At 43.2% G+C, this 16,085-nt stretch overlaps 1 protein-coding gene across 1 annotated transcript in view; it reads right to left on the bottom strand.

Annotated features, from left to right (window-relative positions):
* COL17A1 (collagen type XVII alpha 1 chain) overlaps window positions 1-8,315 on the bottom strand; it is a 50,137-nt gene extending 41,822 nt beyond the window's left edge. The window contains exons 1-4 of the mRNA XM_058298495.2: window positions 8,036-8,315; window positions 3,179-3,241; window positions 1,514-1,558; window positions 201-305 (exon numbers count right to left, since the gene is read on the bottom strand). Coding sequence (XP_058154478.1) covers window positions 201-305; window positions 1,514-1,558; window positions 3,179-3,230 — 202 coding nt within the window. The 5' untranslated portion in view covers window positions 3,231-3,241; window positions 8,036-8,315. The remainder of the gene's footprint in view (window positions 1-200; window positions 306-1,513; window positions 1,559-3,178; window positions 3,242-8,035) is intronic.
* Window positions 8,316-16,085: the final 7,770 nt, after the last annotated feature.

The raw sequence follows: 16,085 nt of genomic DNA, 5'->3' as shown, positions 1-16,085 counted from the left end.
ATTTTAAAGTCACATCCTCCCTGGGTTGTATGTCATCTAGATAGCTCTTTTGGCATTTGGAATGGATGACGAGCAGTTGTACTTGTCCCTCTCCTGGCACTGATTGAGGATCACGTCTGCTCGCCTCTATCACCGGACATCACCCCACTCACCCTGTCCATCTGCTCTTCTCCCAAGCCCTCCCGCCCACAGTCACTTACTTGAGTTTATGTAGCCACTGCTGCCATGTGTCAGGCTCTGCTTCTCCAGCCGGCTCCCTCCACCGAGAGAGCCTGTTTTAGCATAGCCATTGCTGGTGCCCCCTTCTGCCAGAAACGAGAAGCAAGTGCAACTGAGGGACGGGCCAAGCGAGGTGCCTTCCCTCGCCTCTTCCCCATGACACGCTTGGCTTGGGGTCCTTTTCTCAGAGCTGTTTTGTCTCCCAGGGGCATGTTCTAGTTTTGTTTGTTTTTAATATCAGTGTGAAGAGTGAGTACTCCACCCTATTTAAAAGGAAAATCTTTTGAACAGGGCAAACAAGTTGCTTATTAGCAAAGCATAAATATTAGAAAAGGCAGCTGAGAGAGGAAAAGCTCCTTGAGGCCAGGACCTGGGCTGGACTTGTTTTTATCAAATGCCCGGTCAATGTCCCTGACACGGTAGTCACTCGATGGGCTGGAGGCATGAGTGGCAGCGGGTCTGTGCAGGAGACCATCACTGCTGTGACCTCACCTGCTGATAGCCAGGCTCGTCCCCTCCCCAGCAGCTCAGGCTCCCTGGGAGGGGCGGGGACAGCTTTAGGGCTCAGACCTCTTTATTCCAGGCTCCACTAAAGCTAAGGGCCTCTCTTGAAAAAGTGGACTCAAACATAGACTGGTCTGGTGCTCTGTCCCCCACCCCAAATGCCACTCACGCTCAGGATGGATACAATTTCAGATATTTTGAGGCCCAGAATAGGCAAATCCAGGGAGACAGAAGGTATATCTGTGGTTGCCAGGGCTGGGGCAGAGAGGACGAGCAGTGACTGCTAATAGTCACGAGGTTTCTTTTCGGGTTGGTAGAAATGTTCCGTTATTAGTTTGTAATGATGGCTGCATAGCTCTTTAAATGTACTAGGAACCATTGAATTGTACATTTAGAACTGGTAACTTTTATGGTATATCAATATTATTTTAAAAATATATGATTTCGAGAGTGGAGTGGCTCAACTGGTTGAGCTCCCATCTCCCACAGGGGAGGTCCTGGGTTCGGTTCCCAGTGCCTCTGGGAGAAACAGAAACAAACAACAAGCAAAACCAATGAAAAAACCAACTCAGGGACTGGTGTGGCTCAGTGGTTAAGCAACAACTTTCCACTTTTGAGGTCCCTGGTTCAATCCCCAGCCCCTGGTACCTCAAAAAAAAAAGTATATATATATATGATTTCAGATATTTTTGGATTTGCTCAACTGGAGAGTGAACTTGCACAGAAAATGTTACATACATGGAGTTCTTCACACATGATTGAGAAGAAAGCTATTGATATTGTTACTTACTTGGAGGTAAGGATGTAAGTCTTGTAGTTACTGTTTCAGTGATAACTAGAAAAAGACAAAGGAAAAGATGAGATCTTACATAAGGCACTGAAACCCCTGTATTTTGGCAAGGTCTAATAGCCATCACAGGCAAAGCATGTTGAATTTGGTTTAATGTGGATTTTTTCACACTTGTGCTTTAAGATATGTGCTCTGACCCACCATATACAAAAATGAGTGCAATTGCAAGGAGTTTTAATGAACTAAGAGGCTTCATCTTGGCTGATTTTATTGTGAAGTGGATAATCATCTTCTGCTTCTTTATGAATGTGAGATGTTTCTAGGACTTCACAATTCATTCCAAAATCTTCAGGGTCACCCTTGAGTGTGGAGAGGTGTGGGTAGGAGGGCAAGGGAAGGGGGTTCTGGGTAAATTGCATTAACCACTGACTGGTGAAATAAGTGATAACAAATATAAAAAACAGACTTTTGTCTCCTCAAAGTGAGCTCTCTAGACTCCCAGTTGCTATGAAGGCTATAAAAGTTTCAGGTGATTTAAAAACCCCAGTTAGGGGAAAGAACTCCTGCCTTCCTGAATTACTCTCTAGTCTCCCCTGCAGTAGTGTGAGGTGGTGCACAGATTCCCAAAGTCACAGAAGGGCCAACTGTGGGCTCTGAGTGCCCACTGCTACCACATGTGTACTGGAAGTAAAGGAGCACCTGCTGGCCGATGTCGTTGGTCCGTCAGTGCAGAAGTCCCCTGTGTGTGCCTCCATGTGTGTGTGTGTGCCCACGTGTGTTGGCAAGAGTGGAGGAAGATGAATTAGTGGGAGGAGGTGGTGAAGGATCATTTTCGTGCCACCTTAAGCTGTGCTGCTTGCAGCCACACCATCACATGCTCGTCCTACTGCCCTCCCCTTTTCCTTCTTTCTACTGCATTTTCCCAGTTGGTTTGGTTGTCCTAGCAGGAAAATAGGGTTATGAACACAGTAGAAACTGCATTCAGTGCATAAGAGCCAACGGTTTTTCCAAATAAAGTCACAGTTGGATTTGTATAATTGTCCTTGTGCTTTCACAAAACCTTTGGGATTTTTTGATACATAAAAATAAATTGCTCCCTGACTTTAAGTTCCAAGTCTGTGGAGCCAGAGGTCTTTCACTGGAGGTATTTGAAAGTCACAGGATAGGAGAAACAAGTTTTCTAACAGAGTTGCTAAAGGGATGGTTCAAATATATTGATCATTTGGACAGTTTCACAAAACTGTGCCTTTTTCAATTTTCAGGATGGATTTTGATCATAACCTTAGGGTTATTCCAATGTTCTGACATAGCTGGGATATTATACTTCTAGATTTCTTTTGCTCTATATCCCTAAATAGAGAAATGGGCAAACTAAGTCAAATTCATTCAACAGAATCTTTTTGCAATCATTAAAAATGTTGGTTATGAAACCTTCCATCAAAATGACAAATAATTTTCATCTTAAAAGAAAAAGGAGGACACATTTCGATTACAAGTATGTTAAAATGAAAGTCAACAAACCCATCTTATGGGAAGGAATAAAGCTCATTTTTAAATGATACAGTGGTTGCGGTGGAATGATGGGCAAACTATTTATTCTGTTGCCAAATATTTTGTTGTCTTTATAATGACCTGCCTTATTTTTTTAAATTCGGAGGATCTTACTTCTTTCGGTGACTTCAGTGCCATCTCGCTTGTTTTTCTTGGTCACATCCATACCATAGCCACCTGCAGGAAAAGCCAGAAACCCATGAACGGCCATGCTTTTTGCCATCACTTTCAGTAACTGTGGGTCCCTACTGTTCAAGCCAAGGCTTAAGAGCTTGACTTCTAGAATTCAAAGCATAATTCTTTTGTGTGCATAGTTTTTTACAAAAATTTTCTTGTCGTCAGTTATACTGGAGAGTAATTTAATAGTTCCACTTCGGATTCTAGTCCTTTGTATGGGGATCTTTTGTTCGGGCTGTAATTGATTAGGCTGCCCCCTGCTGAGCATCAACGGGCTACCATAGCAGACCTGGTGCCCCTTTTCCAGGGTCATAAATCGCTGAAGGATATGTTATCAATTAATTCATTTTGAAGTATTTCAAAATGCTCAGTGTTCTCTATGGAATGCTTTGAATATAAGAAATTCTTGTTTCATTATTTAGACTTTGGATGTGATACTGATGTTAGATGAATTTAAATCAAGATAAAAATCACTATAACTGTCATATCTGCATTTGTATGGAAGTTTATACTTTTCCAAGTATGAGATTTTCACTTCATTACGAATCTGCTCCAATATTCTTTTATGCTAGGTGACTTCAGGATCACCTCTACCTGTAGGCACCCTGGGCCCGCGATACACTTAGGGGCAAGAAAAATTTTTAATTTCTTTTACAATCAGAAGGAAAAATGATTAAAATTCAACATGGATTATATTCCTCTCTATACCAATGTAGTTGTGAAAGATCATTTTAAAATGTTTTGTTGTAGTTGTCATCGTTTTGTTTTTTTTAAAGGAGGAAGGGGCCCGTAAGACACCAGTGTCTAGGACCACAAAAAGCATAATGTGACCCTGTGTGACTTTCCCACTGAAAGCCAAGACCTCATACAACCACTGGTCGTCGTCCCCGGTGGAATGTGCGAGACCAGCACAGTTAGCCTCAGGGACGGGTTGCCTGTGCCAACTTCTTATTCATCAGCGTTTCTTAAAGGCAGCTCTAGGCGAGGTATGAGGCATCATGGAAAATGTCCCGCCTGGATCTGAGAAGCCACGGAATGTCTGTATAGGTAGGTTTCCCAGAGCCAAGAGGAGGGGCTCCGTAAACAGCTTAACAAGGGAGTCCAGCCCCATTAGAAGGCCATCCCTGACCTACGACTTTCCAGTCACAACCTGTATGACTTATATCCTGCAAACTCATGGGCAAACAGACACCCTCTTTGAAATCCTCTGTTTAAACATGCATTGTCCTTGTACCTCTGAAGTCCTCCCTCCCCTCCCACCCTTTCTAAACACATGGTTCCTGAGCTGTGGACCAGAAGGCATTTCAGAGATGAAATATTTCTGCACACCTGGCTGCTGGTGGGGGAAGTGACTAGGTCTCTAGGGTGGCACATGAACTGATAGAAAATATTACCCTGAAAGGCCCTGTTCCTAACAATTCATAGAAACTTTCAATTCCCACAAGTCATCCCTTATTTTATTCCTTTCATGAGGGTTACTGCTGGCAGCTGTAGATTTGGGAGTGACTGCCCAGATTTATTCCTTACAGCCATCCATGCAGACTGATGACAGCTCAGTTTGGTAGGAGTCTCAACCCCCAGGCAGCAAACCCGGAGATTGGGGTGGTGGTGGTGTTCTCTCCGCACCCAGAACGATAGCAGATGTTTCTAGATCTCCATCTTTTCCCTAAGACCCAGGGATGGGGTCTCAATTTCTGCAACAAAAAGCCACGGGGTCCCCAACTCCCAGGGCAGGAAGAGTCAGCTTAGTAGGTACTAAGATGAGTTCCTCCAGGGCTTGGAGCTCCTCCCTGGGGGTCAGCGTGTGGGTAGAACCTGCCCGGGTCATACAGCTGTACGGGCCCCTTGCCTCTTTCGCTCACAGGCTGTGCATTCCACACCTTACAGAATTATTTCTCAAGAGCAATGAACAGAATTTTGTTGGCTTTGCCAAAGTCCTCTGCACGACTGATAGCCTGAGGTGGCAGCAATGTGTTCAGAGATGGAGTCCTTTAAACCACAGTAAGAGGAAACTTTCAATGAACAAGTTCTTAAATGAGAGTGATGGGTTGCGACGCCAACCCGAACTGAGATGATCCTGTGGGTCCAGCGGTGTTCCCACGGGACCTCCAGTTTCAATACTTTAAGTGCTGATAGTTTTTAAAAGAGTGACCGGCTCTGGGTTGACATTTGGGAAGGGGTAGTGACATGGCCGGGTACGTGACCGAGCCTGCCTCTTCCAGGATCCTCACCAGCATGTCCACTTCCAAAACCACTACTTAATGGAAGCACTGTCAAATATCAGGATTTAAGCTCTAAAGCATTTGTTAACTTGAATGTTTGGGCCGCTTCACTAGAACTAAGGATGAGCAGATTGTTTAAGTTCTTAGTTCTCAAAACATACACATTTCCAGCAATGGTTCTAGTGGGCTGCTTTGTGATTGCTTCATACTTGAGGTTTTTTGTAAGATTTAAAAAGGAGGGGAAGCGGACTTGGCCCAGTGGTTAGGGTGTCCGTCTATCACATGGGAGGTCCGCGGTTCAAGCCCCGGGCCTCCTTGACCCATGTGGAGCTGGCCCCTGCGCAGTGCTGATGTGTGCAAGGAGTGCCCTGCCACGCAGGGGTGTCCCCCGCGTAGGGGAGCCCCACGCACAAGGAGTACTCCCTATAAGGAGAGCTGCCCAGTGCAAAAGAAAGTGCAGCCTGCCCAGGAATGGTGCCGCACACACGGAGAGCTGACACAACAAGATGACACAACAAAAAGAAACACAGATTCCCGTGCTGCTGACAACAGAAGTGGACAAAGAACACGCAGCAAATAGACACAGAGAACAGACAACTGGGGTGGGAGGGGGAAAGGGGAGAGAAATAAATAAAATAAAATAAAATAAAATAAAAAATAAAAAGGAGCCTGTGTCAATTTCTTATACAAGAAAACACAAATCGAAACCATTTTTCTACTTTTACAAGTTTTTTTTTTCCTTTCCACTTTATTTATTTAAATAGTGTCACATCCACCCCAAACTATTCAGATGATGATATGGTTTAGCCTATACCCACGAAAGGACTAACTGCTATTGGCTATTAGGGATAGTAAACCATCACCTTGATCTTATCTTATTCTGAGGTTACAGGGAACATTTGGTTCTTAATACAAAGAAGTGAAAGAGACAGTTAAGTGCTTTTTTTTTCTCTTTTTTTCAATTTTAGGAACAAATTTTCCTCTTCTTTGCTATGGGGTTGAAAATATCACTCCAGTCTCTGAAAACTTAAATTTTAAAGCAAAACAACAACAAAATTGCCAAAGTGTGAGAGAACTATCCAGTGGTTATTGACCGAACCAGGGAGTTTTGAAGTCTAGGAAAACTGGGGCTCGTTGTCTCCTAGGTCTACTCTCAATGAAATCCCAGAGGTAGGTGTGCCTGCTTGCTCTGCTGGGCACTCTCCGTCTTCATGGCTGGTGGGCACTAGGTCACCAGCTTTGCGCTCCTGTGGCTTGTTTACACTGGGGTTCCGTTAAGTCCTGCTGCCATCAAGAGTGGCAAACGAACCAACCAACAGACACAGACTTGTTTTGTTCAGGCATAATCTAAGAATGTGGTTAGTTCTGAGCTCTGGTCAGTTTCACCAATCCTAGATGTTTCTGTCCAAGTCTGAAGCAAAACTTCAATTATCCTCGTGCAAAATCTGATCAGATCCGAGTGGGTGATCTGTAGGGACCAAGAGTCAAACTGCCCCACTCCAGTTCTCTAAAGGGCTTCTGACAGGAGCGGGACAACTGCTTTAGTTTAGCTCCGACTTAAATCTGTGCCTTAGCGCTAAGAAAAAAAACAGGGTAGGAAGAAAAAAAATTCTGCTTTTCAAACAAATACCTTTTACAATTTTCACTCTATTTTCTAGATAAAACAAGTCCAACTATTGGGCTACTGATGAACTGCTTTGCCTGCATTTCAAATAGTAAAGTGGTCGTTTGTCAATTAACAGATAATGAGGTCCAGTTAGTTACCCAAACTGGTAATTCTCACTCGAAAAGGATTTTTTTTTTTTTTTTTTTGGAAATGAGGTCCCAAATTGACCAAAGCATGTATATAGACAAAATTGTCTTTATGTTTTTCTTCTTCCAAATTTGATTTCAGGAAATTCCTGGGTTAATTCTTTCAAAGATTCCATTTCCCTTTAGGTTAGGGGCAGTAGTCATTTTACAGTTTGATAAACAACTGTGCTTGCCCAGCCCCTTGAGCTCAACCAGAACCTGCCAGCACAGAGGCCTCTGCAGCACAGTGAACCTTCTCCATGCTCAGGGGCTGCTTCTAGAGGCCCACCCCTTCCTAGGGTCCACTTAACTGCACCTCTGAACTGTTCTCTGCTTCCAAGGAGGGAGAGAGTGACAGAGGGGTGAAGTAGAGGAGAGACAGAGAGACAGAGAGAGAGAGCTAAATCAATAGATGAGAAAGAGAGAGCAGAAATTAAGAGGGAAATAGAAACTCTTATGATATTCTAAATAAAACCAACTTAAATCGAGTCATTTTACAATACCGAAAATTACACAAAAAATCTTGCCACTATAGTCCAGGATACCTTAACTGGACTCCTCGTTTTCTTTCCCGCTGATGAAACTTTCTTGTTCCTTTAAAAGGCCTACCGTAGGTGCAATTCACAAACCAAAGTAATAATTTATGATCAATTAATCACTTCAACCACAACACTTAAAGAACTTTCCTCTTATTTTCTCTAGTAAACAATTTAAGTTCTAAATGGCAAGCCTCAAATCTAAGTCTCAATAGGAAAAAGGTCAAATTCTTCCTGTTACTTACCTAGCTTGAGATTTTGAGGGAATTGGAAACAACTTTGGATAAATCCCCCCTCTCTTTCTTCCCCTGATGTTTTCTTCCAATTTTGTGGCTCACACTTTTTTATCCAGGCCCAGCAAAGGTGTGTTAAAGCTGAGTGATCTTTCAAAAATGTTCGTTTCTTCTTTTCTCTCCTCCAGTTCCGTTCAGTTCTTTGCTTCCAAACAAGTTCTGACAAAGGTGTGTCGTGGTTTACAGCGTTACTCCACCCTTCCAATTATCTGATGCTTGTTGGATTTAAAAAAAAAAAATCTGCCTTGAGGAATCAAACTTTATGGGAGGCTGAAAGCTTCTCCTACCAGCTTTAGGTAGATTAACCATTTATGGGCCCATGGAGAAAAGGGAACAAAGGTTCAGCATAGAGGAAATGCCCTTTTATTACTTTTCCTTAACTTCTATGGCTCAGAACTGCCACTCCTTGGCATTTCCCTTCTTTGGTGCCCTGGGATACTCAAAATTCCAGCCTACGTGATTCACAGTGTATCTAGGCACTTCGGGGGCCTGTGGCCAAAGTGGCAGCCCTAGAAAAACCTTGAGGTCTGCAGGATTTACATTTAAGACCTGTTTCCTATGTACGCCTTCGCCTTCTTTCCCCTGTTCTGATCCACACAGGTCAAACCCACGTTATGGAGGAAATATTAGTGAACTAATAAGATGCTAATGACTGAAAATGTTGAGTAATTGGTGGGCAGGGGTTCATTTTTCAAAAAAGGTAACCAGATATAGCAATGCTGACCCAAAAGAGAGGCACGTTGGTGACGTGACTTTAGGGATTTAGGCACCTAATAATGGAAGGGATAAATACCTTCTTGTCATCCCTCAGATCAGACAACCACATTGTCTCCGCATACCCAAGGACGTGTGTGGACTTCCAGATGCCCTATACCTAACTCTAAGCATCTTCCTTAGGAGCTTTAGACTTCCCGAGTGGGTCAGTTTGCACCAGTCTAGATAATGCTCGTGAATACTTGGATAGCATCTTCCAGGACCCCAAAGAGTAGCGTGAGACTCGTGATGTTGGTCATACAGAAAATCTGAATGTGGAGCTTGCCCAGGTGGTCTTTTGGGGCCATAGCACTGTCCCTAGTCCCAACTCGAGGTTTGGATTCCCAATTTTGAGGCACCATTCCGAGAGAGGAACTCTGGATCCCTGCAGCACAGCACCAGGGCACGCGTGCACCATGCTGCTGAGGGCACTCATACTGAGGGGACGGTCGGCAGGCCAATGAGAGCCACCTGGGGGTTCTCACTCCTAAACGCCCAATATTCTGCATTGGAGCCACATAGTTCAGAATCCTTTCAGTGATCCAGAACTTGACACCATTGGGTTCTTTCTTCTGGAATGTTCCTGCCTTCCTCAAATAAAGACTCAAAATGTCTGGTGGCAATTTCATAGAAGAAGAGCATTGAACTGGAAGACAGTGTTCAGCATTGAACTGACAACCCAGCATCTTTAATTCATTCGCTCATTAAGTCATATATTGACCCTTGCTTGGAGCGAGGCATTGAGCTATGCACTGGAAGTTCAGTGGTAAAATATAAACTTATTTCCGGTCCTTATGGGGTTCTCCGTGTAGTGAAGGAAGACAGGACATAAACCATTAAGAATGTGATAACTAGTAGGAAGGAAGAGTAATGGGTTTGATGAAAGAGCTGAAGAGGAAGAGGGGTGTTGGGGAAAGTCCTGCCAAATAAGTGGCACTTAAGCTGATAGATGAAGGTTGACTAGAAATTACACAGGTGAAGGGAGGGGTTGCCTGTGTTCTAGAGAATAGACAGGGGAAGGAGTATTTGGGCAGACACTGAGATGGAACAAGTGTAGTGAGTGTGAAGAATAGTGATGAGGCCAATTTGTTTAAGGACAGCAGCAAAAGGAGGGGGACAGTGACAGCAAGGTTGGAGAGGTAGGCAGGTAGAGAAGCATTTTTTGGTACTTGGCAAATTTCTTAAATTGGCATTAGGGAGCCACTCTATACAGGCACCGTATGAGGGTTTGCATTATTGGCCCTAGGAGAGATGGGAAACTGGAACTGTTTCCTCAGGTCTATTTTGTACCAGATATTTTACGTGCATCATTGCATTTATTCCCTACAGTAACTCTAGGAGGTATGCACCATTACTGTCTTCTTTTACAGCTGAGGAAAGTGAGGTTCAGAGAGGTTAAGTAACCAGGTCAAAAGTCTTGAATGTATTTTTTTTCTCTTTGGATTCCTGTAATAATATTGGTACATGGAAAATTTTCAATGGAAAAGCAAGGACCATAAGAGATAAACCTCATAACTAAATAACCCACTATTCTCTAATTTGATAGCTAATAGTTCTGTGTGTGTGTGTGTGTGTGTGTGTGTGCAAGCCCATGCACGATATATGCCTGGTACCCAATGTGGGTACAATTCACAGAACCCTGCATGAGGCATCTTTGGGGAGAAGAAAATAGAAAATATCCAAGTGCTTACATTCTACTTATACAAGGTTGTGCTGGGCAAAACAGTAAATACTAAACCAAAACTTAACTTGGTATGTGGAGTGAAAGAAACCTTATGTTCATTAACATTTAGGTATTAAGTTCCTAACATATGTCTGGCACTAAGGGAGTTGTCTTTTAAATGTTTTGGATAAACCAGAAAACAATGAAACTCTTGCTAAAGTGAAGAACCAGAAGTAGGATTTAGGAACTAGCAATGACTAAGAGACCGGAAAGGTGTTTTTTGCTGCCTACCTGTGTTAGGAGCTGTGTTATAATGAGTCATAGTAATCAATTCCTGATTGACTAGAAATAAAATTTCCTTAAAAGGAAACTGGAAAAATAGTCATCCTCCCAAAACACCTGCTGACCTTTAAGTAGGTTGGGGGAAAGACCCTCGGTACACGTGTGACCCGGATTGGCACCACGTGACTAGACTCATCACTGAGCACTGCAAATGTAGGCGGGCTTGTGCCAGGTGGCAGATGCGGGCCTGGAAAGTGGTGGGGCTAGCGAGTTTTGGTGACCTGGAGAGGGCTTTTATCAAGTGACTATTCACTACCCCACTCGTTGTGTAAATGTAGATTTTTCTTGGTTTAAAAGGGTATATCCCATTAATGGATTTCTACCTCTTTTGTTTTATTCCTCCCAGGAATCCAAGGACTTTGGGATGCATCTCCGTTCCATTCCCAAGAGGCAATAGGAAGTAAAATTCATTGAGAAGGAGGCAAGAGAAAATAATTGTATATTTAGTGAGATAATTCTGGTATCTACAAATGTTGACAGTAAATCCACTATTTTTTAAAGAAAACTAATCAGCACATATAAAACAAAAATAATTATTCATACCAGTTTGCAACTACGAATTATATTTCTGCCGCGTTTTCTCTTCAGTTTGTAAATGGTCCTAGATAATAAGATTTCCCTATGAACAATATGACAACAACACGTGCCACTATTTATGGAGCAGTTTGGCATTTGGAAGGATGGAGCTGAGAACTAGTGCCAACTCCTGCCCTTTACCTGTGGCCTTAAGGTCTGCACCTGCTTTTCCTACCTACATTACCTGGAGAATTGACCCAAACTGTGTTCCTTGCTGCCAGCATCACAATAACAAAGGACTCTGGATTCCTTTCTTTCATTTCCAACTTTAGGTCTATTCATTTGCTTGCCCATTCAAAACTCATATATCTATATTTATATATTTTGAATCAGCAAATGACCTATTAAGTACCTACATTGAGTATAAAGATAAACTGAGGTTGAGATGTAAGATCTGCCTTTAAGGAATTTACAGTGTAAAAAAAACGGCACATGGCTAGATGCACCACATACACAAATAATTACAGTATAGGGAAGCAAGTGACAACGAGTTAAGGACTGTGGAAATTCACTTCCAGCCGTGGGCGTCCACCAGTACTTCACCGAGGAGGTGACGGAGGTGGCCTTCGGCTGGGCTTTAAAGGATCAGGGGCATTCAAAAGGCAAGGGCGGGGGTGGCATTTCAAGCACAGAATCAGCATGGGAGCCACCGGCTCAGGAAGGGCTTGTGTGGAGCCGCCTGCGAGGAAGGAGCATAGAGGGGGAGGGACTGGGGGGAAGGGGCGGGTCGCAACGCGCAGGACCTGATTCCCCAGTCTGTGCCTTTCCGGGAGCGCGGGGGGAATCTTGGGAAGTAGAAAAATGATGAGAGCTGTGCCGAAAAAGATGAATTTGGTGACAATGTAGATAGCGGACCAGAAAAGGAAGACTGGTAGGGCATGACGACAACCGTTCAGGTGAGAAAAAATAGGGGTGTGAAATACAGCAAAGCAAAGATGAAATGAGGGCGATGCCAGCCAGGCTGGGTGGAGACAACAAGCCGGACCACAGCGCCCCCTCCTCTCCCTGCCTAGGTACCTTCCTCAAAAGTCCCACTGTTAAGAGTTTACATTTTGGTGGAGGACATGGAAAAAAAAAAAGTATTCCTTTACGTTTGGAGACTCTCCTTCCCATGTTTTATCCTAACCCATTAAAAGGTTTAAACATTACAAAGTAAAAAAGGCTTAGTGTTCCTTCTTGAAGAATCGGGACATTAGGATAGTAGGATAATATTAGTATAGATCCCCTATGGGTGGCAAATTTCATTAATTTAAAACCACCATATGTTATTTCTAACACATGCCCTCCTAAATTATTGTCTCTAATAACTTAATATGTCAAGGGTAGATTTATCAATAGACAAAAATGAGTCAGAAAGATATGTAAAGTGTTAGTTAGCCTTACCAGTTGCTACCCTTTCATAATTAGAAAAACAGCTACCCGGTGGATTCCAAAAGAGTCTCCCTGTTAATGGAAGAAGTGAAAATCCTCCTGTTGGGGCAAGGAGTCATTTCTCCTTTTACGTTTGGTGATGTTTACCTGCCCATCCTGGCAGCATTCAGCTGCGCTAAGAACTGGAGCAAGTCAAGTCACCTTCACTTTATTGGCTCAGAAATGACAAGGGGCACATGTCAGAAGCCCGGAGGAGAGGAAAAGCTCAATACTGCTCACAGAAAAAGATGTGCTCTCCAAGGCGAATTACTTAATATAAATAGACGAATTGTTTGAAATTTGTGTTAGACTTGATCCCTATTGGGGAGCAAGGAAAAACAATTCAACAAAACAGAAGGAAGTCTCCTGACAGATGGACTTGTTACTGCTACTGCATTGTGATGGCTTTTAGCCCACAGCTGTGAAAAGGCTGCTTCAGGTGATGAGCTGCTTCTGATTCTGTAGGCCATGATTCTGAAGACTGGTTGTCACAAAACATGTCCACACAAGGACTGTCTTCATTAAGATGAAGACCGCACCCTATTACCAGGTTTGTGGTTGCCACTGCTTTCCCCATGGGCATATTTCTAAGACATAGACTCAGGCTGAAAATCAGGTCTCATTGCCCGACATACTCATGGACTCAACATTCCACAACTACAGCAATCACCTAAAAGTTTCTCAACCATTGTTGTGCCAATGGTTTCCAACTCGTGTGTTGAGGACCCTTGTGTTTTAGGCACTTGCTGGAATCAGATGTGACTTCCTTCTCTGGACTAGGCCTGATTTTTTGAAGTCTAAGTTTATTGCAATATTATTTACATATAGTGCGAGTCACCCTTTTTGGTGTACAGTTCTGTGAATTTTGACAAATACATACAATCATGAAACCATCACTACACTCAAGATATAAAACTGGGATATCACCCCAAAATTCCCTGTGCTCCCTCTTCATCCCCCCCATGCCCAACCCCTAGCAATTACTGATCTATTTTCTATCTCTGTAGTTTTGCTTTTTTCAGAATGCCTTATAAATGGAATCATGTAGCATGTAGCCTTTTGAGTTTGACTTCTTTGACTTGGCATTTGAGATTCACCCATATTGTTGGGTGCATCATTAGTTTGTCTGTTTTTATTACTGAGCAATATCCATTGTTTGGATATACCACTGTTTGTTTATACATTTATATATAGATGGACATTTGGATTGTTTCCATTGTTTGTCAATTATGAATAAAGTTGCTATAAATAATCTTCTACAGATTTTGTGTAAACATAAGTTTTCTTTTTGGGGGGCAGGGGGTAAATACCTAGGAGTGGGACTCTGGGTTATGTGAGTGCATATATAACTTTATAAGAACCTGGAAAGTTGTTTTCCAAAGTGGTTGTACTATTTTGTATTCCCACCAGCCATGTATAAAAGTTCTAGTTGCTCTGCACTTTTGCCAATTCTTGGTATTGTCAGTTTTTAAAAATTATATACATTCTAATAGGTGTGGGGTGGTATTTCACTGTGGTTTCAACTTGCATTTCTCTAGCGATTAATGTTGTGAATGTGCTGCTTGCTCTCCATGTATCTTCTTTGGTGAAGTGTCTGTTCCAATCTTTTGCTCATTTTTTCAGTTTATTTGTTTTCTGATTACTGATTTTTTTTTAAAGATTTATTTAATACCATTCCCCCCCCCCCGCCCCCCGTTGCTTGCAGTGGCTGTACCTGTTCATTGTGTGCTTGTCCCCTCCCTAGGGGGCACTGGAACTGAACCAGGACCTTCCACATGGGAGGGAGTCACCCAATCACTTGAGCCACCTCTGCTCCCTGCTTTGTTGTGTCTCACATTGTTTTCCTCCTTGAGTCTCTTTGTTGTGTCAACTTGCCATGCCAGCCTGTCATGTCAGCTCTCTATCTTGCTTATCCTCTTTAGGAGACACTGGGAACTGAACCTGGGGCTTCCCATGTGGTAGGCAGGAGCACAGCTCCTTGAGCTACATCTGCTTCCCTGATTATTGAGTTTTGAGAGTTCTTTATATTTCTAGATAGCCTTTTTCAGATAGGTCTTTTGCAAATATTTTACTGCAGTCTATTAGTAGACTTTCTATTTCCTCAACAGGGTCTTTCGAAAAGAAAGTCTAATTTATAATTTTTTCCTATTATAGGTCATACTATTGGTCTCATGTGTGCAAAATCTTTGCCTAAATCAAAGACATAAAGATTTTTAATCAAGTGAGGGTTGGGGAAGGTAACTAGTGAACTATCTTGGAACAGTGTTTATATAAATCTTTATAAGAGCTTGAAGAAACTATGATTGTCCATATTGGAGTTAGGAAGGAAGAGAACTAGAAATAAGGTCCGTGGTTCAAACCCCGGGCCTCCTTGACCTGTGTGGAGGTGGCCCATGTGCAGTGCTGACATGCACAAGGAGTGCCGTGCCATGCAGGGGTGTCCCCTGTGTAGGGGAGCCCCACGTGCAAGGAGTGCACCCTGTAAGGAGAGCCGCCCAGCGCAAAAGAAAGTGCAGCCTGCCCAGGAGTGGTGCCACATACATGGAGAGCTGACACAACAAGATGACGCAACAAAAAGAAACACAGATTCCTGTACCGCTGACAGCAACAGAAGTGGACAAAGAAGACGCAGCAAATAGGCACAGAGAACACACAACCGGGGAGGGGGGGATGGGGAGAGAAATAAATAAAGAAATCTTTAAAAAAAAAAAAAAAGAACTAGAAATAAAGCATAAGTTCCAACTTTTCCAAAACAGTGACATCTCCCTCAGGACTAAGATTCCACTGTTCCTATTCAGTGGTGAAGAGAGAATGACCATTCTGTGGGGATTAGAAGTGCCCGGCAGATTCCTTCCCATTGGTGGTGGCAGGAAGTGAATATTCTGCATGTGCCGGGCTGCGGATCAAGGGACTGGTGGAAGGGACAAGAAGCCAGGAGCCAAAGGTGAAAGGACCTGGGTACACACACAACAACACAGCCTCCGCCACTTATAAGTGACGGGGAGCAACAGCTCCATCCAGCTTGGGGCCCCCTGCCTTTTCACCACAAGGCATGATAATTTTTTTTTTAAAGATTTATTTAATTTATTTATTTCTCCCTACCCCCTCATTGTTTGCATTTGCAGTGTCTGTTCATTTTGTGCTTGTCTACCTTTTTTAGGAAGCATGGAGGAACCTAATCACTTGAGTCACCTCCACTCCCTGCTTTGTTGTATCACTCATTATGCTTTCCTCCTTGTGTCTCTTGTTGTGTCAACT

The sequence above is a fragment of the Dasypus novemcinctus genome, chromosome 6 (genome assembly GCF_030445035.2).
Source record: "Dasypus novemcinctus isolate mDasNov1 chromosome 6, mDasNov1.1.hap2, whole genome shotgun sequence".
NCBI classification, from domain to species: domain Eukaryota; kingdom Metazoa; phylum Chordata; class Mammalia; order Cingulata; family Dasypodidae; genus Dasypus; species Dasypus novemcinctus.
This window is presented reverse-complemented; position numbering and strand designations above follow the sequence as displayed.